The sequence below is a fragment of the Pogoniulus pusillus genome, chromosome 18 (genome assembly GCF_015220805.1).
Source record: "Pogoniulus pusillus isolate bPogPus1 chromosome 18, bPogPus1.pri, whole genome shotgun sequence".
Taxonomy (NCBI): Eukaryota; Metazoa; Chordata; class Aves; order Piciformes; family Lybiidae; genus Pogoniulus; species Pogoniulus pusillus.
This window is the reverse complement of record NC_087281.1, coordinates 5,282,203-5,302,702: the sequence shown is the minus strand read 5'-3', so window position 1 is coordinate 5,302,702 and position 20,500 is coordinate 5,282,203. Positions and strand designations below refer to the sequence as shown.

At 47.2% G+C, this 20,500-nt stretch overlaps 1 protein-coding gene across 1 annotated transcript; it reads right to left on the bottom strand.

Moving 5' to 3' along the window:
* Positions 1 to 1,192: 1,192 nt before the first annotated feature.
* SAMD5 (sterile alpha motif domain containing 5) lies at positions 1,193 to 7,021 on the bottom strand. Its single transcript, XM_064158282.1, has 4 exons — positions 6,548 to 7,021; positions 5,882 to 6,083; positions 4,977 to 5,448; positions 1,193 to 3,524 (listed from the first exon to the last, which is right to left on the bottom strand). The coding sequence occupies exons 2-4, from the start codon at positions 5,899 to 5,901 to the stop codon at positions 3,450 to 3,452; spliced, it is 567 nt and encodes a 188-aa protein (XP_064014352.1). The 5' UTR covers positions 5,902 to 6,083; positions 6,548 to 7,021; the 3' UTR covers positions 1,193 to 3,449.
* Between the last annotated feature and the right edge of the window lie 13,479 nt (positions 7,022 to 20,500).

The following is a 20,500-nucleotide window of genomic DNA, read 5'->3' as shown; positions in this document are numbered from 1 at the left end:
GAATATGAACACGGAAAGGGGGCAGTATGGCTGTGGAGTTGATGCTACCCTCTCTCAGGACTCCACCTTTAATATACACTAATGGGCTCTTCCTCCCCTCAAAACGGAGAGATAATGAAACCCTGGAAGATTTGCATTCAATATTTCCAGAGAAGATTGAATACACTTTAAAATATGCAGGAACAATTCAAATGCAAATACAGCACAGTAATGTACTATTCATATTCTGCAACATTTTGCCTTAATAGTCTGATCGGAAGAAGATCTTTTCCAGTTTGTTTTCTGTAAGTTTAATAAACTGGCACTTTGAAAACGATTGCTCAATATATGAGGTGCTGTGTTTTCTTTAAAAGACAACAGAGTTATGAAGTCAAAGGCAAATTTAGGGGTTTCTTATATAAAATGCTTTTTCACTTCCTGAACATTGCCTGTAGCTTTGCTAATTTATTGCCATGAAAATATTGTTACTACTTAGTGCACTGGTACTTTTGTCAATAGGCAGCTCTCCCCAAGGCACATTTGAGAATGCTCTGCTAATCAGAGTTGCTGCAGTTATTCCAAAGCAGCCAGGTCCTTAGAAAAAAGCTTCATGTTCAGTATGGATGAATGTTACCATTTCTTCAAAGCCAAATACTTTTAACTCGCTGAATTCACTTCTGAAGATACCTACATCACTCACTATGTTACCCAGGCCCAGTTTCATCTTGAACCAGTGTACTGCAAAGTATAACTGCTGGCATATTTACTTCTCAATATTTAATTGATGTAAAATAGTTCTAATTTTTATAATGGCAAGGATTAAATAAAGATTTAATCAGAAACAAAACTCTGTGCTGTATCATCTGCACAAAACACACAAAAAACCTCTGTTTGGGTCTTTGGGTAGATACCGACATGAATCTGACTTCTTACTTTTCTGCAGCTGCTTGAACCCTGAGGATTAAAACCTCAAATGCAGTTGAATTTTTCGTGTTTGTTTTCCAAGCATTCTGCTAACCATGAACAGCACAGTGACAATGAGCTCACATACACATATATATACCACACTACAGGTTTATTCTCTCTAATAAATATTGAAATCTATGTGAGTATAACTTTACTGAGGCTAAGCCAATTCTCTTAATTGGTGTAGGAGCTTTAAATGCATGTAATGTTTTTAGTGATTTTTGATGTATTTGCAGTTCTCTGAGGATAAAAAAATAATTGAATAAAGTTCCTGAAGAAATAGGTGAGGCCATTTATTTCAATTAGAAATAGTAATGGAATTCAAGTAAACAATTAAATGTCACTTAATCTATATTGAAGATAAATAGAATACTTAATTTCTCTTGGCATGTTCCACAACAAGGTACCCTGCTTGTCTTTATATTGACAATATTTGTGCTCCTTTGCTTTTCCTGTCACAGTGACATTAGTGAAAGTACTAATGCCCAAACCCAGCATGGACATAATCTGTCTTGCAACAAGCCCACCAAGGCAAGAAGCATCTCCATATGGAGGAAAAGGCTCTACTTCTACAGATCTGGCTGGTTCAGATCAGTGCTGTGCTTTCCCTCATTCATCTTCCCTGCAACTCAGAGGGGTATTCGATTTGGTTCCCTTCTGCCATCTGTTCATCTCCCATAACTTCTACATGGCAAAATGATATAAATACTATTCCTAATTAAGTTCCTATTTGAGGACAGAATTACAACTATCAAGGATAACTTTTTTTTAAGCTTTGAGAATGACACAGATGTTTCACTCAACTTGGAGAGGTATTACAGGACCTTGTTTGAAGGGCATTCAGGTCCATCACCTCCACAAGAAGTTTCTGAGATACATGAGACTTCTAAGGCTACCAGCCAGCAACAGCAGGTGTGAGACTAAAACAGAAGGCTTTGAGTATTAAGGAGCACTACCAACATGGAACAAAATCTGACTTCTGCAGAGTTCTCCTCAGTTATATTCTTTGGTTTATACCAAAAAAATCGATGAGATGCAATTTCAGGAGGTGGAAATGGAAATAATCAAGATGACTTGTGATAATTCTCCATGTCTGATGTCACTCACACAAATGGCTTCAATTCAAAGTTTGCACATCTTTAAGATACTTATATTAAGTTCTTCTAAGTCGTTGTTAGTGATTTACGCCGACTGTAATCAAACTAAGTTAAACCAAAATTTATCATGCCAATACATTTCTATCCTTCCCACTCCGTTACATCACCTGTTATCTGAAAACACACCACCAATAGTGAAAGGACAGCAAAAAGATACTTTTAAACCCTCCACAGCAACATCTGATACTCATTTTTGATCTTCTGGTAGGTCTACATCTCAAAAAGCTAGCAAAAGGCTACAAACAAGGCAGAGGTGCAAGACTTCCAGTTTTCAGGCATGTTTTCCATTCCTAGATACTAGTTTCCATTCACAGATTTTAAGAGGAGAAGATGACAGCATTCTGTCTGTAAGCCACGGAAGGAAGGCCAGTTAGCAGCTCAGCAGCACCAGAAATTCAAATAGATGGCAAATAGGTCAGTGTCTGGTGCCCTGCCCCAGAATAGCCACAGGACCATCTCTAGATGGATGTGTGGTAAGGGCATACAAAAAACTTGACACAAACCTTGAGCCGACTCTTTAATCCTCTGCAAGGCAGAGAATCCACACAGTTTCTTTTGACATGCAAAAGTCTGTACATTGCATAGTCCATATAGAAAGTACAATATAGGTTGCTTACATTATGTCCTGAAGTTGGGTTGTTTGGTTGCATTGTGGTGGGGATAGGCACTGTAACAATAAGGCTCTTTCTCAAATAAAAGAATCCAGTATTTAATTTTTCTTCCTCTAAACAAGATCCAATGAGTAATGTACAGTGACGTGATCTTTTGTGATTCCCTTTAAGCCATTGCTGAGATGGATTGCCACAGTGGGTGGTATTCAGAATAACACATGTTGAGCAACAGACTCTCAAATCTTGTCTGCTTTACGGTTTCTTACAGCACGCTATGATGTGAAGTAATTCACACTGAGGAGATGGAGAAAGTTATTCTATTACTGTAACAAAATGATGTATATGCATTTATCATCCAAAATAAATACATTGACATGACAGGCTGAAATAAAACCAGGAAAGTAAGCTTAGTTCCTCTATTTCAAAATGTTATATTTAGATCTAAACCAATTAAAACAGAGTGATGCTTTCTGTTTGAGATGAGCAAGTTAATCTACACTATTATCAGACCCATCAAATTAAAATAAGGTAAATGAAACAAGAAATCAACACCAAAGATTTTAATTTCCTTAGTGTCACATGCTGGTATCTTAGAAATGTTACAGTTCCTATGAAGGAGGGAGGTGTAGAAGAGAGAAGGTAAAGTATCCACTTGGTTAGGTGGAATGGGTGACTATGAATGCACACAAAGTCAAAAGGAAGAAGTCAAAGGCAGCTATGGGGGTGAGAAACGTAGCTACACTAGTAAGTGAGAACTTCCACAGAAGTTCTTCTGCAGAAGGCTTGTACTGAAGGAAAAAACCCCAGCGTTCTGAAATGATACAGTAACAGGATGTGTATTAGTACAGTAACATTAGACTAGATGTTCATGGATACTTTGTTGCATTTGGCTATTGTCCTATCAGATTTGATACACTTTCTCTGACAGTATCATCATCCGGACGTTGCAGAAAAGGAGAATAAATAAATAACTCAAGCAGTCAGCTGTGCTGTATTTGAGAAGTGACTAGTGCCCCTCTATCATCAGACCATTAAACAACTGGAATGCTGAAACTTACTGTCATATCAGTCATCTTACCACCTCCACATCGTTACCTAAATTGAATTCTACCAGTTATTCTCACACCCAGAACTCCTTACACCAAACAATTCATTCTCAAATTTAATTCCTCACATTTTTGTAGACCGAGACCTACAGACTTCCTGATCACTGTGCTTCCATACCTCTATAGGCTTCTCAGAAGTAAAAAGAACCCACAAGTCAAAGGTCAGCTGCAACCACTCAGTCTTTCTGTACAATCAGACTTCATTAAAGAAAACACAGGCAACCTGGGTCACCAAACAACTCTGAAGCACTTCATTCTGAAATCTGAAGCAACCACATGTTATAATACTGTATCTTCTTTCACAAATCATTTTCTCCTCCCTGGTATTGGTTTATTTATTCTGCATATGACATCTTGGGCAGAAAACCTACACAAAACTTTAGATGAAATTATTTCTATCTTCTGAAACACTTTAATCCCACATATTAGTCTTTTCAAGAGATAAGAATTAGATAAATACTGAGGTTTCATCAAACTCTTCCAAGATCTGCACTTTTCTGGCCTTTCAGCAGATGAGACATAGATTAACCTGTGCTGGAGCAGCTAATGAATAGTTTTGACATTCACCAGTCACTACCATCCTCCAGTAAATAAATCCAGACAATAAACCGGATTACCACTTGCTTCACTAGCCATTTCACCAACAGAAACTGACACTCGTACAATGGAAAAGTTTCAGAGAAAAGAAAAACAAACAAACCAACCCTCGAACCATTAATACCACGTTGTCAATTTCGACCTTCATGCCGCAAAGCAGACTGTGGCTGAAAAAAACTAATTCATAAAAAAGAAAAGGAAAAAAAGGGGAAAAAAAAAAGGCAAAACCAAAATGCAGTGCGAGACTGCACTGTGCTGAAAGTCCACATCAGGCCAACAAGCACCATCAGATCTGACCTGTGTTGGCCCCACTCCTCTTCACACACTGGTGCTGACTCCTGACCATGCTTCCCTCAGAAAATGCCACAGATGGACACCGCTGGAGACACCCAGCACCAGTGCACGACACAGGTGAGACCAGGCCCTGCTGGAGCCCCCGATCTCCGGCTGTATGCCCCAACACTACTTGTGAGAGGACTTGTCCAGCTGCCACTGCTGCCCCGCCACACCTGGGAGCCACGGCCCCACCTGGGGGCAGCGCCCGGCGGGGAGTCTCTTACCTTATTGGAGTACGGGGGTTTACTCAAGTTGATGCCGTCGCGGATGAGCTTGTCTCGGATCATGATCTTCAGCTTCAACCTGGGGTAGGCGATCAGCCCCTCGCCGGCAGCCGCCCCGCGCCGGCCGCCGGGGCGGTGCCGAGGGGCCGCCACCCGCCGAGCCTCCTCCTGCCCAGACACCCGACGAGGGCAGCGCCCGGAGACGGGGGGCGCCGGCCGCGGCGGCGGTGGCGGTTGCGGTTCCAAGGTAAAGTACAGCCCCACCGTCCTCTCATCCGCCTCCTTCAGCCGCCTCACGGCCTCGTGAATCCGGCGGCGGTGGTGGGGCACGGCAACGCCGATGGCATCCAAGTCTGGATCTCCGATCTGCTTGCAGACCTCCAGGTCGTCGTAGCCATTATCGACGAAGGACTCCGCATACTGGGGGAGCTGCAGGGTCTTCAGCCACTCGTAGACTATGTTGGTGCACATGCTGGTTCCAAAATAATAACGACCACAACTTTCAGCACTGAAGCCAGCCTCCCCTTTCCCACTCCTCGCCAAAGGAAATAAAACCACAAAACATCTACGATGCAGCTTAAAAGGTCTCAAAATCAAGGGCAAGAATTCGACATCCACCAGGGGAAAAAAAAATGTAAATCCTTAGAGCAGATCAGTAGGGCATCGCAAGCACTGCTGAAGGGACCACTCCCGTTTATTCCTCCTCCTGTTTTTCTACCACCAAGTACAGCCGCCTCCTGCCACTGGAGAAAGAAGGCTCTGAGTAGAGGGAAGCAAACTGTAAGGGTGTATTCCCTAAAATCTCAAGTCGCTGCCGCACAACATCCACCCACTTTCTCTGGAAGTAATTCGCAGTCAGTCTGATTTTTTCCCCTTCTTCCTTTCAGTTTCTGCTTCTGTCTCACCTTCCTGCGTTCCGTCGCATGATGGATCTGTTTACTACGTGTAGCTGCTTTGGTATACCATCATGTTGGGGAAGAACCGAGCGCAGGATCCCCCATCCTCGGCCAGAACAGGCAGGGGTGCTGGTGCGCAGTGCCCTCCTCTCCCGTATTTCTCCCAGCAGCGGGTGCACACGGTAGCTTTTGCTTTCCTTTTAAATAGATCCTTTCAAATTTGGAGGAAAAAATAAGGAGGGAAAAAAAAAAGATAATTCCACTCACTTTTCCGAGTTACTTTCTCAGTTCCCCTTCATCCCTGGGACGCACTTCACTTGTAGCGAGACCAGAAACTGCTTTCCAACCCCACTTTCTCCGCGCTGGTGCCGGCGGTGCCCTCCTGCCCCTCTGGGGCACGCAGCCCTGCACCCGGCACAGACAACTTTCCTCGCTTTCTTCTGGCCCTCCCGCCACTGCCCGCAGCCGCCCTCAAGAGGAGGCGGCGGGGCCGTGAGGGCAGCCGCCGCTCTGTGCATCCTCCGGCGGCGGCAGCTGAGCGGCGGATACAACCGATCTGCGACAGGTCACTGGCGCTGCCCTCCTCCTCCCCCGGCTGGTGTCGGTGCTTTCCCCTTCCCTGCCAGCGGCACCCCGGAGCAGCGCTCCCCTCCCGAGTCGTCCTTCCTCCCCTACCCCTGACGCGCCGCCAGAAATTTCCTCCAGCTTCTCCCGGCGCTCCGGTGCAGCTTCTCCCCGCTCTTCCTGCAGGGCAGCCCGTCACCCTGCTGCCAGCTCCCTGCCCCGAGTCTCCCCAAGGCCTTTTCAACTTTCCCCGCCGGTAACTCGCGGTCTCTGCCTCTGGCCGCCCCCTGCCCGACCCTCTGGGCGGTGGGCAGGCGGTAGGCGCCGGTGCCGCGGCGCGCGCTCCTGGCGGGCTCGCCGCTCTCGCTCCCCTCCGGCGGGGGGAGGCACGCGCCGGGGAAGGCTCGGCGTCCCCCCGCGCCCTTGGGACAGCCGAGTCACGGCAGCGGCGGCCGCTCCCCCCGCGGGGCCACCGAGCCCCTTCGCCGCTGAAGGGCGACCCTTCGGGGCTGCCGATTAGAGCAAGCGTGCCTTCGCGTTTCCGGGAGGCGGCAAGGAAGAGCGGGAGGCGCTAGCCCCGCTCTCCACCCGCCGCCGCCAGCTGCCCGGGGCCGGCGGAGATGCCGCGAGCCGCAGCCGCGCTCGGCCCGCAACGCCGTGCTCTCAGCGCCCCCGCCAGGCCGCGGGCGACAGCGCCGCCTCACCCGGCCCGGCGCGGCCCGGTACTCCTTGTCGGCTCTGGGCGTAGCGAGGCGCGCACCTCCCTACCATTGCAATGTGAGAAAAGGTAAAACTCATTTTCTTAGAACACCCCTCTCCCTCAGCAGACAGACCCTTCGGCCGCCATGGGGGCAAAAGGCGAGTCCGGGCGCGCCGGGCTAGCCCGGCCCGCCGAGTCCCGTCAGAAGAAGGGTCATGGGCTGAGGCAAGGATGACCCTACTTGTGGCTGAAAGGAACTGAAAACGAATGCTGTGGAGGTCGTCGCCCCGCCGCCCCACTGCACAAGGTCGCTAGAAGAGGCACACACTCCCTTTTGTGCTTTGGTGGGGTTTATTTGTAGCAGGTTTCTTTTTTAAGCCTGGGACTTCACGGTAGTTCCCCGCAGGATTACGTAGCATAGCATCGCTCTCACAGAAAGCATTCTATTGCAAAGCGTTTGGAAAAGCTTAGCTACTTACAAGTGCTTAAAATGCAGCCTCAGGGTATAAAGATCACAGTTTCATATGCTAAAAGGGGAGAAAAGGAGGAACAGCCTTTTATTCCCTTTTAAATCTCCTTTCATCCCTCTTCTTCTTTTTTTTTTTTTTTTTTTTTTTTTCTGTATCTTATTTTCTTTCCAGGCCACATAATATTTCAAACTCCCTTCTCAAGCCAGAGACAGAAATTGAAGCCGCAATTATCTTCTCTTCACAGGCCTGCTGAAAGACTGACAACGTCAGGGAAATTAGCGAGGAGGTTCTGTGGACTGGCGCTGGAATTGATGGTGTGCGAGAGAAGAGAAAAACTGACTCAGACGGCCCATCTTCATCGGGCTTAATGACGGTACATACAGAGTTCTATCACTTTTATATGTGCCTTGTGGAAGGGTCTTCGGAAGCTTTTAAGGTATTGCATATGCTAAGATTGTTATCTGCTTGGTAAACTGCAGGTCGCCCACTTGTAAAAGGGAGACAGCTTCTGGGGCAGTGGTGCCGTAGCAGAAGTGGTGCACTGGGATGGAAGCACGGAGTTTGACAGCAGGTTGCAACACTGTGAAACGCTGTCTGGTTGTCTTTGGCTTTGATTTTAGTTTCACAAAACATGGTATCAAATACAAAAAAAAAAGAGTCTGTATGACTTTGAAATACCAAAATAAGCAAAAACTTAAAAGTTCTGCCCACCTTTAAAAAAGACAGGCGGATGACTAGAGAACAAAACCTTGGTGCAGCTCAGTTCCTGGGAAAACTTCAGGCCAAGCCTTTGTGAAGACCTCCACGAAGTTTTGGTGGGTAGTTGGGGATTTGATATTGAGGCCACCACTGTACAATATCTTCACTGATGCTCTCAGTGCCAAGCTGAAGTGCATCTTCAGAAAGTTCCCAGATAACACCAAATTGGGAGGCATATGTTGGGAAGATAATTTGAGAGTGAAAAAGGAGGAAGGTCACAGAGTGGTGGAGCAGGAAATGGAATCTTGTTTTGAGCGATAACAGCAAACTCAGTTTGAAAACCTCCTTCATGTGCTTTTTTATTAAAAGCATAGTTATTATTAAAAATGATTCACTGCAAAAAAGTGTTAGTTTCTGAGATACTGAACTGTGGATGCAATCCAGCTGAAACATAAGAGTGTGCTTGACAATTGCAAGATGCCACCTATCATGCATATTGTATCTACGGAGCTATGAAATCAACAGGGTAGCATCACTCTAAACAGCATTTCTGACAGCGTTTGCAGATCAGTTTGTCATTGTTTGGGTGTTACCCACCCCCCACACTTTGGAAAATCACCCAGACTAGACTCAGCAGCTCGGGAAATTGAATGAGGCTTTATATTTATAGCTTAGCACAATATAGAAGCAGATATTTACAGTATATACAGTTATAGACAGAAATATACAAGGTAAAAGGTAATATAGAAACACAACAGCCCTCCCAGAAACCTGAGTCCCCAGGAGGGGCTCCCACCCCTCTATCTTACCCAAGACTTTGCCTAATGCCCAAGGAAGATTGGAGGGTTGGCCAAGGGGGTTAAGAAGCAGATGGATTAGTCACACAGATGGCAGGTTAGGTTAGAGAGAGCGAGAAGTTCAGCCCAAAAACCCAGGCAGTGACTGTGGTATCTATATTTTTGTTTTTGTTCTTATACAACTCAGCAAGCCTATGAGTGAAGCAGACATCACCACTGTTTCCTTTTCACAGCCTGCCATCTACTTCTTCTCACCAAAACATTCTAGCTAACTTCCAACTAGCACACAGTTTCAGTGGCTGAATATAGACACTGTATTTCATGTTAAATTATCTCTGCAATAGACTATGCTTGTATTTTTCCTGAGTTTTTTTTTCCTGTAAGCTTTGCAGGCCTACTGTGAAGGAAAACTGTCACTCCTGGCAGGTTTCACTGAGTCAGAATATATTGTTCATGTAATTGGAGGTCTAAGGAGAAATTCTGTCCTTTGTTAGATGCAGAGGGGAACACAGTCAAAGATGAGGAAAAGGCTGAGGTAATCAATATCTTCTTTGCCTTCTTTGCAGTAGGACCAATTGTTTACTGGATTCCCAGTCCTCTGAGATGGAAGATAGGGTTGGGAAGCAGAATGAAGATCTTGTAATCCCAGGGTACTGGGAGAGCTGGCAAAAGTGCTCACCAAGTCCCTTTCCATCATTTATTGGCAGCCCTAACTGGGGACATCTCACCTGACTGGAAATTGGCAAATTATCCACAGGAAGGGACAGAAGGACAATCTGGCAAGTTACAGATCTGTTAGTACTGAGGAACATCATGGAGCAGATCAGTTTGGCTGCAATTGTACAGCATATACAGTGTATTTATGTGATCAGGCCCAGTCAGCATGGGTTCATGAAGGACAGGTCCTACTTGATGAACCTGATCTCCTTCTACAACAAGGTGGCCTGCTTAGTGAATTAGAGATAGATTGTGAGTGTTGTTCACCTGGAATTTAGCAAAGCATTTGACACTATCTCCCACAGCAACCTCCTGGAGAAACTGGCTGCACATGGCTTGGATAGGTGGCTGCTACACCGGGTTAAAAACTGCCTGCGTGGCTGGGCCAGTCACAGATGACATTTCCCAGGGAGCAGTGCTGGGGCCAGTTCTCATTAATATCTTTATCAATAACCTGGATGAGGGAATTGAGTGCACCCTCAGTAAGTTTGCAGAGGACACTAAGTTGGAAGGGTGTGTTGATCTGCTTGAGGGTAGGAATCTCTGCAGAGGGACCAGGACAGGCTGGATCATGGGCCGAGGCCAGCTGTGTGAGATTCAATGAGTGCAAGTGAGGGGTGCTACACTTGGGTCACAACAGGCTAAACAAACCAAGTTCCCTAAGTCTCTTCTCACATTTTTCAGCCATTTGTGAGGTATAAAGGATTAAGTAAAAGCTGTATCACAGGGGGGAAAAAAACAGAACATTAGGGATGCCCTTTTCCTTTAAAAAAATAGTGTTAAGATCAAGTCTGTGATAACTAAAGGATCATTTTCCGAATGCAATAGAATGGTTTAGGTTGGAAGGGACCTCAAAGATCATCTAGTTGCAATCCCCCACCATAGGCAGGGACACCTCCCACAATAGAGAAGGAAACTGAGTAGAAACGGGAATAAAAATCCAAATCAAGGCTGCTTTTTTCCCTCAGACCAAGTTCTGTAACCAGAATTCAGTCTAAAACTGTAGCCTCTTTCCTTAGCAACAGAAAAAAAAAATATAAGAGCTAGGCTTCTTCCACAAACTAGCCAACTATCTATTAACAGGTCAAGCTCTAATATACCCTTTGTATGTCATTGTCAATGGAAAGGCAAAATGGGCTTGCACAAGTACTACCTCTATGACCTTCTGTGGCAAAGACTCTATCCTGATAGAAAACCATATTACCTTAAACTTTATCCTTAGAAATATATTGTAACACCACCTTAAGGGAGGCTGTAGCCAGGGGGGTTGGTCTCTTCTCCAAGGCAGCCAGCAACAGGACAAGGGGACACAGTCTCAAGATGTGCCAGGGGAGGTTTAGGCTGGATGTTAGGAGGAAGTTGTTGCCAGAGAGAGTGATTGGCATTGGAATGGGCTGCCCAGGGAGGTGGTGGAGTCACCATCCCTGGAGGTGTTCAAGAAAAGCCTGGATGAGTCACTTAGTGCCATGGTCTAGTTGATTGGCTAGGGCTGGGTGCTAGATTGGACTGGATGATCTTGGAGGTCTCTTCCAACCTGGCTGATTCTGTGATTCTTAGAACGTACTAAGCAAAAAGCTTTGCTCTCTTTGACATTCATTGTGAGCTTCTGTTTCCTTTCTTTCTATGAACCTTCACATACTCCTTTCCATCAAGAAGACCTGCTTCGCCAGGCACATGCAGAAACCACAAAACAACAATCTTTATGCAGTTTTCAAGTTGTTAGTGTTCTTGGTGCCTTGTTTTGTTTGCAACTACTGCCTAATAAAAGTGAACTCACAATCAGCATAGTCATATGTCTTAAACTCATTGTGAACATCTCCAAACATCAGGCATCAGGTTTCTGGGACACCAAAGCATTTTATGCTTAAAAAAAATAAGGGGGAGTCAGGGGGTGTATAGGGTTAACACTCCTGGGGGAGTGACCCTGAACCTGACCCTAGGGGTCTTGGCCCCTCCTCAGGGGTGGGCCACACTCCAGGTGATGGTTAGCCCACTCCCCCCACTTCCTGTGGTATAAAAGACAGGAGTTCTCCTGTCTCTTCCTCTTTTCGCCCTCTTGCTCACTACCTGCGTTCATGACCGCACACACACACTGATACTGTATACCAGCCACGAGGCAGAGACACCATCACACTACTCGGGTTGTATCCATCCCTGTTTTGTATTTTGCTGTTTTCCCTTCCTCATCCTTTGTAAACTCCCCTACCTCCAATCCCTTTTTTCTAAGTTATTGTTAAACTTTTCCTTTTTAACTTCCAAATCGAGTGAGATTGATTTATTGGGGTGTCCCTACCTTTTATCTCTCTCCCTGTCTTTTGGGGAAAGGAGGGGGAGGAGGGGAGGGCACTCTATAAATTCTATAAATTCTATAAATTGTCATTGGGTCTACCAAATTTATAAGAGTCTCTGGGAACTTGCATTTGAACCCAAAACAATTTATTTGGCGTCTCAACGTGGGGCTAGGTAGAAAGAATTCTTTCAGAGAAGATTTGGAAGTTAAAAAATGGATATTCTGAAAGTCTTAATCATCAACGCTTTTGCATGGCTGTTGTGGGGCTGGCTGTTAAAGTTTATAAGTTACCATGTCTTCTGGATTGTCATTGATATGCTCTGGGAATATTCTAAGCATTTGCCTGCCCGAGTCTATGCCTATTTCCTGAATTCTGTTAGTAATATCACTGTGTTTAGAAATGTTTCTGGAACATGGAATCAATCTGAGTATATGCATTGGAGCACAGAAGCTCCAGATATTTTGGGGGAAAAATGGTACTGGATAGCTGTTATTTCACTGTGTGTAAATTTGGGTTTGGGAATTAATAAGATAGCGGTGAACTGGGACACGTGGAAATATCGAGTGGGCGCCGCCATTAGGGTGCTTAGGGGGAGGGGTAGTCCTCACTGCCCGAGCTGCAGTTGCGGGGGTTGGGCGACAGGGCAGACCGGGCAGACCGCCCCTAGCGCGGCTCCGCCCCGAACTCCGCCTCCGGTCCCGCCCAGGGCAGCCCCCTGGACCCTGCCCCCTCAGCCCAGCCCCCTTCACCTGGCGCCAATTACGACGCGGCCAGCAAGATCAAACGCAAATCCTCCCGCAGATACGGATCCAGGGCAAGGGACCTCTTCGGGAACCAGCACCCCCCAGCAACAGCAACCAGCTGGAAATGGACCTGATAATGGAGTGATCCTTATCAGCTCCACGCCCAGAAAGGAAATCAGGCACATAAGGCAGGAGTATGCAAGGGCAAACGGACAGTCCCTTTTAGCCTGGCTTTTGAAATGCTGGGATGCAGGAGCAGAAACAGTGGACCTAGATCACAGGGAGGCGAAGCAGCTGGGATCCTTGTCGAGGGATGGAGGTGTGGATAAGGAGCTGGGAAGGCTCGATGGTACCCACTCACTTTGGGCCAGGCTTCTGATAGCTGTGAGGTACAGGTACCCGACTAAGGATGACATGATTTTCCATCCCCTTAGATGGACAGATATGGAACAGGGGATCTCATACCTGAGGCAAATGGCGGTTCAAGAGATAATTTATGGAGCCGACCAGAGGCCCTCGGACCCTGATGATGTCCGCATGAAGCCAGCCCTCTTAAAGAAACTGACTCAGTGTGCCCCTTCCACATATGCCCCCACATTGGGAGCACTGCTGCTGGGCAGAGACCCCAACAACCTTCCCACAATCAGGGAGTTTGTGAATGACCTGAGACAGTTTGAAGACAGTTTGTCGAGGAAAACCTTAATTGCCACTGTAGAGACCCTCACCCAAGAAATGAACGAGCTGAAAGCCTTTTTCTCTGAAATGCAGAAGGCAGAGGATGACTGCTCTTCACCTTCAGAGTGGGTGCAAGTCTCAGCTGTAAGGAACACACGCCGCCGTGCTCCTCCTCCTCCCCGCAGGAGACCAGCCCAGAGCAGACAGGGTACACACAGGGGGTCACTCTGGAGAACACTGTGTGACCATGGGGAAAACATGGATAGATGGCATGGCCAGCCCACCTCAGCTCTATGGGCCAGGGTAAGGGAACTGCAGGGGACAAACACAGGGAATAACTCCTCCAGAAGAGGGGTTGCCCCAGTGTCCCGCAGGCAGCGCTCTCGCTCAAGGGGTGGTGAAGCCAGTAACTCAGGTCCATGTGCCTCATGCAGTCACACTGCTCAGAATTAGAGGTGCCCTGTCTCCAGCCAGGCGGAGGCCAGGGATAACAGAGTATATTGGGACGTGTTTGTGAAATGGCCTGGCACTTCTGAAGCCGAGAAGTACAGAGCGTTGGTAGACACCGGTGCCCAATGCACTCTGATCCCCTCCAGCCACAGGGGGACAGATACTGTTACAATTGCAGGAGTCACAGGGGGGTCTCGGGAGTTGACTGTGCTGCAGGCTGAGATAAGCCTCACCGGGAATGTGTGGGAGAAGCACTCCATAGTAACTGGCCCTGATGCACCTTGCATCCTGGGGATTGACTTTCTCCGGGAAGGGTACTTTAAAGATCCGAAGGGGAACAAGTGGGCTTTTGGCATAGCAGCTGTAGAGACTGCAGACAAAGAGCAGCTGTCTATCATGCCTGGCTTGTCAGATGACCCTTCCGTGGTTGGTACCCACAAGGTGGAAGATGTCAAGTTACCTGTTGCTTCTCGTGTAGTTCATCGCAGGCAATACCGCACCAACAGAGACTCCCTGCTACCCATACAGCAGCTGATTCGCCGCCTGGAGCAGCAGCTTGTCATCAGCAAGAGCCACTCGCCCTTCAACAGCCCAATATGGCCAGTGCGAAAGGAGACGGGGGAGTGGAGACTCACGGTGGATTTCCGAGGCCTGAATGAAGTGACTCCTCCAATCAGCGCAGCCGTGCCTGATATGTTGGAGCTGCAGTATGAACTGGAAACAAAGGAGGCCAAATGGTATGCCACAATTGACATTGCTAATGCTTTCTTCTCCATCCCCATTGCAGAAGAATGTAGGCCGCAGTTTGCCTTCACCTGGAGAGGAGTCCAGTACCACTGGAACAGACTGCCTCAAGGGTGGAAGCACAGCCCTACAATCTGCCATGGCATCATCCAGACTGCACTGGAGAAGGGTGGAGCTCCGGAACATCTGCAGTACATCGATGACATCATTGTATGGGGTGAGACAGCAGAGGAGGTCTTCCAGAAGGGTGAGAAGATCATTAATATCCTGTTGGATGCTGGTTTTGCCATTAAGAGAAGCAAAGTGAAAGGGCCTGCCAGAGAGATCCAGTTCCTGGGAGTTCGATGGCAGGATGGCCGACGCCACATCCCTATGGATGTGGTGAATAAAGTGGCCACTATGGTGGAACCCACTAACCGGAAGGAGACACAATCCTTCCTGGGGTTTGTGGGCTTTTGGAAGATGCACATTCCCGGGTACAGTCAAGTTGTGAAACCCCTCTTTGACGTTACAAGAAAGAGGAATAACTTTGAGTGGGGACCTGAGCAGCAGGTGGCATTTGACCAGATCAAACGAGAGGTGGTCCATGCCATGGCCTTGGGACCAGTTCGAACCGGCCCAGAGATTAAGAACATTCTCTACACAGCAGCCAGTGAGAATGGTCCTAGCTGGAGCCTATGGCAGAAAGCTCCTGATGAGACAAGAGGCCGCCCACTCGGGTTCTGGAGCAAGGCGTACAAAGGCTCAGAGACCAAGTATACCCCCACAGAGAAAGAAATCCTAGCTGCCTATGAGGGAGTCAGAGCTGCCTCTGAGGTGATTGGGACGGAGTCACCACTCCTTTTAGCTCCAAGGCTTCCGGTCCTGACTTGGATGTTTAAAGGGAAGGGTTCGACTCCGCACCATGCCACAGATGCCACTTGGAGTAAGTGGATGGCTCTGATAACTCAGAGGGCTAGGATGGGGACTCTCGAGCGTCCAGGCATTGTGGAGGTCATCACCAACTGGCCAGAGGGCACTGACTTTGGAAAGCCAACAGAAGAGAAGGCAGTGACCCGTGCTGAGGAAGCCCCCCCATACAGTGACCTTCCTGAGGAGGAAAAGGCATATGCTCTCTTCACAGATGGATCCTGCCGCCTGGTAGGCAGCAAGCGAAGATGGAAGGCTGCCGTCTGGAATCCCACACGCAGGGTTGCAGAGGCAAGAGATGGAGAAGGCGAATCCAGCCAGTATGCTGAGGTGAAAGCCATCCAGCTGGCCCTGGACATTGCAGAACGAGAGCAGTGGCCAATGCTATACATCTACACCGACTCATGGATGGTAGCAAATGCCTTATGGGGGTGGCTGAAGGAGTGGAAGAGAAATGATTGGCAGAGAAAAGGGAAGCCTATTTGGGCTGCTGATCTCTGGCAAGACATTTCTGCACGCCTGGACAAACTGCCAGTTAAAATCCGACACATCAGTGCTCACATCCCAAAGAGCAGAGCCACTGAAGAGCAGCAGCATAACCACCAAGCTGACCAGGCTGCCCACATCTGCCAGATTGACCTGGACTGGAAACACAAAGGTGAACTGTTCTTAGCTCGGTGGGCACATGACTCTTCTGGTCACCAAGGAAGAGATGCCACATACCAATGGGCCCGAGACAGATCCGTGGACATATCCATGGAGGCCATAACTCAGGTTATCCATGAATGTGACATCTGTGCCACCATAAAGCAAGCTAAGCGCATGAAGCCTTTGTGGTACGGGGGAAGGTGGTCAAAGTACAGGTATGGGGAGGCCTGGCAGATTGATTACATCACTCTGCCTCGGTCTCGCAGTGGCAAGCAGTATGTGTTAACCATGGTGGAGGGAAGCACGGGGTGGCTGGAAACCTACCCAGTACCTCATGCTACTGCCCGTAACACCATTCTGGGTCTGCAGAGCCACATCCTGTGGAGACACGGTACCCCAGAGAGAATTGAGTCAGACAATGGGACCCATTTCAAGAACCACCTTGTAAGCAACTGGGCAAAAGAGCATGGGATAGAATGGGTTTACCACATCCCATACTACCCACAGGCTGCAGGAAAGATTGAGCGACACAATGGTCTGCTGAAAACCACCCTGAAGGCTATGGGAGGTGGAACTCTCAGAAACTGGGAGAAGCACCTTGCAGAAGCCACTTGGCTGGTGAACAGCAGGGGATCAGTTAACAGAGCTGGTCCTGCTCAGTCTGCCCTACTGCCCATAGTTGAGGGAGATGGAGTTCCTGTAGTCTGTGAAAGGAATCTACTGGGAAAGACTGTGTGGGTTGCTCCTGCCTCTGGTGGGGGAAAACCTATCAAAGGGGTGGTATCTGCAGAGGGTCCTGGTCACACATACTGGGTGATGATGGAAACTGGTGTTATCGAGTGTGTCCCTCAGAGAAATCTCTCTTTAGCTGAAAAGGTTTTGAAATCTCAGAGTTGATTCCATGTGTTCCAGATACTTTCAGGTTATCTTGTATTATAGTTGTATAATAGTTGTATCATAGTTGTGCAATACTTGTATCATAGTTGTGCAATACTTGTATTATAGTTCATAAGGGGTTACAAGTTGTTTTTTGTAGTTATACCCTCACCACTACACGGCGTCCAACAGAACCTACATGACAGCAGCAGCTATCCAGAGTCCTACAGCATCGCATCACACCACGGCGTCCAACCAGAACCCTGCATCTGATTCGTCACTGATGCCCTGCAGTGAGAGACTGTTCCTGATTTCCCTCCAGAGGATGTCTACAGCCATCTCATCTACACCTGTTCCCCTGATGCCAGACATGAAGAGACTGTTCCTGATGTTTTCTTCGCAGAGGGAAAAGACTCTTTTCCTGAGTACCAACAAGAACTGTTCCTGATTCACTGACTTTTCTTCCGTTCCTGCCCTGCTCACATCTCAGCAACCTGCACCGGACCAGAGGAACGCATCGCCTTGGGATACAGCCGGGGACCAAGAAGGACTTCACGAACTCTTAACCCATGGACACTTTTCCCATCTTTGGAGAAGAAGACTGTTCTTAGGAAGGTGGAAGTGGTCTAACCAAGGGGTGGAATGTATAGGGTTAACACTCCTGGGGGAGTGACCCTGAACCTGACCCTAGGGGTCTTGGCCCCTCCTCAGGGGTGGGCCACACTCCAGGTGATGGTTAGCCCACTCCCCCCACTTCCTGTGGTATAAAAGACAGGAGTTCTCCTGTCTCTTCCTCTTTTCGCCCTCTTGCTCACTACCTGCGTTCATGACCGCACACACACACTGATACTGTATACCAGCCACGAGGCAGAGACACCATCACACTACTCGGGTTGTATCCATCCCTGTTTTGTATTTTGCTGTTTTCCCTTCCTCATCCTTTGTAAACTCCCCTACCTCCAATCCCTTTTTTCTAAGTTATTGTTAAACTTTTCCTTTTTAACTTCCAAATCGAGTGAGATTGATTTATTGGGGTGTCCCTACCTTTTATCTCTCTCCCTGTCTTTTGGGGAAAGGAGGGGGAGGAGGGGAGGGCACTCTATAAATTCTATAAATTCTATAAATTGTCATTGGGTCTACCAAATTTATAAGAGTCTCTGGGAACTTGCATTTGAACCCAAAACAGGGGGCAAAAATGGATCCATCATTTCTAACTAGCCTGTGTGCCTTGCCCTAAAAATTGTGGCACTAGCTGCAATTAGCAGGTGTGATTACTCTGAGAGAATGTGTATCTCAGGGAAAAGGAGAACCATTCAACTCATCAAAAGTTAGGAGTCCTCCAATGTCCTAGGACCACAAAGTAGGATCCTGACCCCAGGGGAAATTAGCGAAAGAGTATGGCACACAGCTGAGAACAGCTGAAGTTTCAATGCACTCCTGGAGCCACACATTTGTTTTACAAAGCTAACAGAAAAGCTGACATGTGACAAGAAGGTCCCAGTCTCTCCCATGCCTGTTTTTATTCTGCTTCTCTTCAAGGACACATAGGCAACATCTCAGATTTATAAGGTATTTCAGGGAAAACAGATAGAACATAATGAAATTTCCACAATTACTCACACATCTCTTAAGTACATGAGTGTTAAAACTGTGCTCTTAAACTCCTTTCTATTATGTAAATCACTGACAGTAGAGACTGGCTGTTTTTATTACCTGCTGACATATGCTCACTTCCGTTGTTCCACGGGCTCTTTCTCTAACTGCTCCATTCATCCATCCTTCATCCACATCTATTATCCCAACCAATTTCCCGCCGCTCTTGTCTGCCTCACAGGCTGTGTTTTTCATCATCTCCTATTTCCACAATCCCTTCCTTTTTCCTTCTCTGCTGAACTGCTTTTTTGTTAACACTCCTTGTTTTCAGTTATTTTCTCCTTCTCTTGCTATGCCCAGATCCGACTCTTTGCCCTTGCTCCTCCAATTAAAGTAGTTCTGCTGTGTTCATATACTTTTTTTTTTGTTAGGTACTTGCTATCTATATTGAGCTAGAGGGACTTCTTGTCTGATTCTGCAAGAACATTGCTATCTGTTGTTCTCATGAAGGTCGAAAATCCTATCTGAGCTTTTCCTTTCTCTCTTGAGCTCAGCTGCTGTAGATAGTATGAACACACAGAGCTTCCTGAATGGCACTCAAGCCATGAGACTTAAAAGCAAAGGCCATGCAAAGTAGAATTCAGCAAGAGTAAAGCAGTGAATGCCTAGTCTATGCTCTACTGAGGATCACCAAACATAAAGTATTTCCTTGAAGGAAGAAGTCAAGATTATCCAAATGGCTATCAGATAGAATTCCTCCAGACAAGCAGCATTGCAGGACAACAGTCACGATTTTTCCACTTACAGACCTGAGCCCAACAGATCAGCTGGACCAATACGTCTAGAGGAGGAGTCAGCAGGCATGAAAGGTCCATTGGAATGGGCTGCCCAGGGAGGTGGTGGAGTCACCATCCCTGGAGGTGTTCAAGAAGAGACTGGATGTGGCACTTAGTGCCATGGTCTAGTTGATTGGATAGGGCTGAGTGATAGGTTGAACTGGATGATCTTGGAGGTCTCTTCTAACCTGATTGATTCTATGAACATGGCCCAAGTAAGTTAGACCCTCAGAAGCAGCTATAGATTTGGCTCATAGCTTTGAAATAAAGAGTCCTGCTGAGTGCTGAGACTCTGAAGAACCTCTGTCAAGAATTTAGAAAGCTCTTTCTGTGCTATTTCGAAACAAAGACAGGATAAAGTGTCTGGATCTGTAGAAAAGCTTTTCTCCAAATAACCAGTGTTTGAAAGAATCGAATATTTCCCTGAATTCCCCCTAGACAGTCCCATTCTAGATGAGTAATGAGAAATTAATCATCCTGTCAGAATAAACGCTGTGAGACCTTTTAGTCATGCTCTCCCCTTTCTCTGTAATAGATTTTTGTCAGTCATTCACCTAGGTCTCTCAAAAGACAGCACTATGTCCCAGCTCCCACCTTTTGTGTGGTCTTTTTTTCCCTCTGGGAGTCATTTTGCCATTCCTTGGCACGTCAGGAGTCAGTCACGCAGCACAGGAGCCCGACCCATCAGGACCGCCCTGCCTTCACCAACCGCCACACTGTCGCACAGCACTGACTCTTCATTAAATCAGAGCTGATCCCAGTCTTCACTGCAGCTGATACCCAGTATCTTCCTGACACAGGCAGTCACGGCTGCTGCATCTGTGGGGTTTTAACTGTTTAGATGGATACACTGAAGACTAGCAGAATATTATAAGATCAGGCAATTAACAAATAAAAGTTCTCACTATCACACAAA

Coding starts and splice junctions, on each gene's coding strand:
- SAMD5 (XM_064158282.1), bottom strand. CDS start 5,901: ATGCGACGGAACGCAGGAAG. Junction 5,449..5,881: donor ATGCGACGGAACGCAGGAAG/GTGAGACAGAAG, acceptor TTTTGGAACCAG/CATGTGCACCAACATAGTCT. Junction 3,525..4,976: donor AACCCCCGTACTCCAATAAG/GTAAGAGACTCC, acceptor GTATCATTTCAG/AACGCTGGGGTTTTTTCCTT.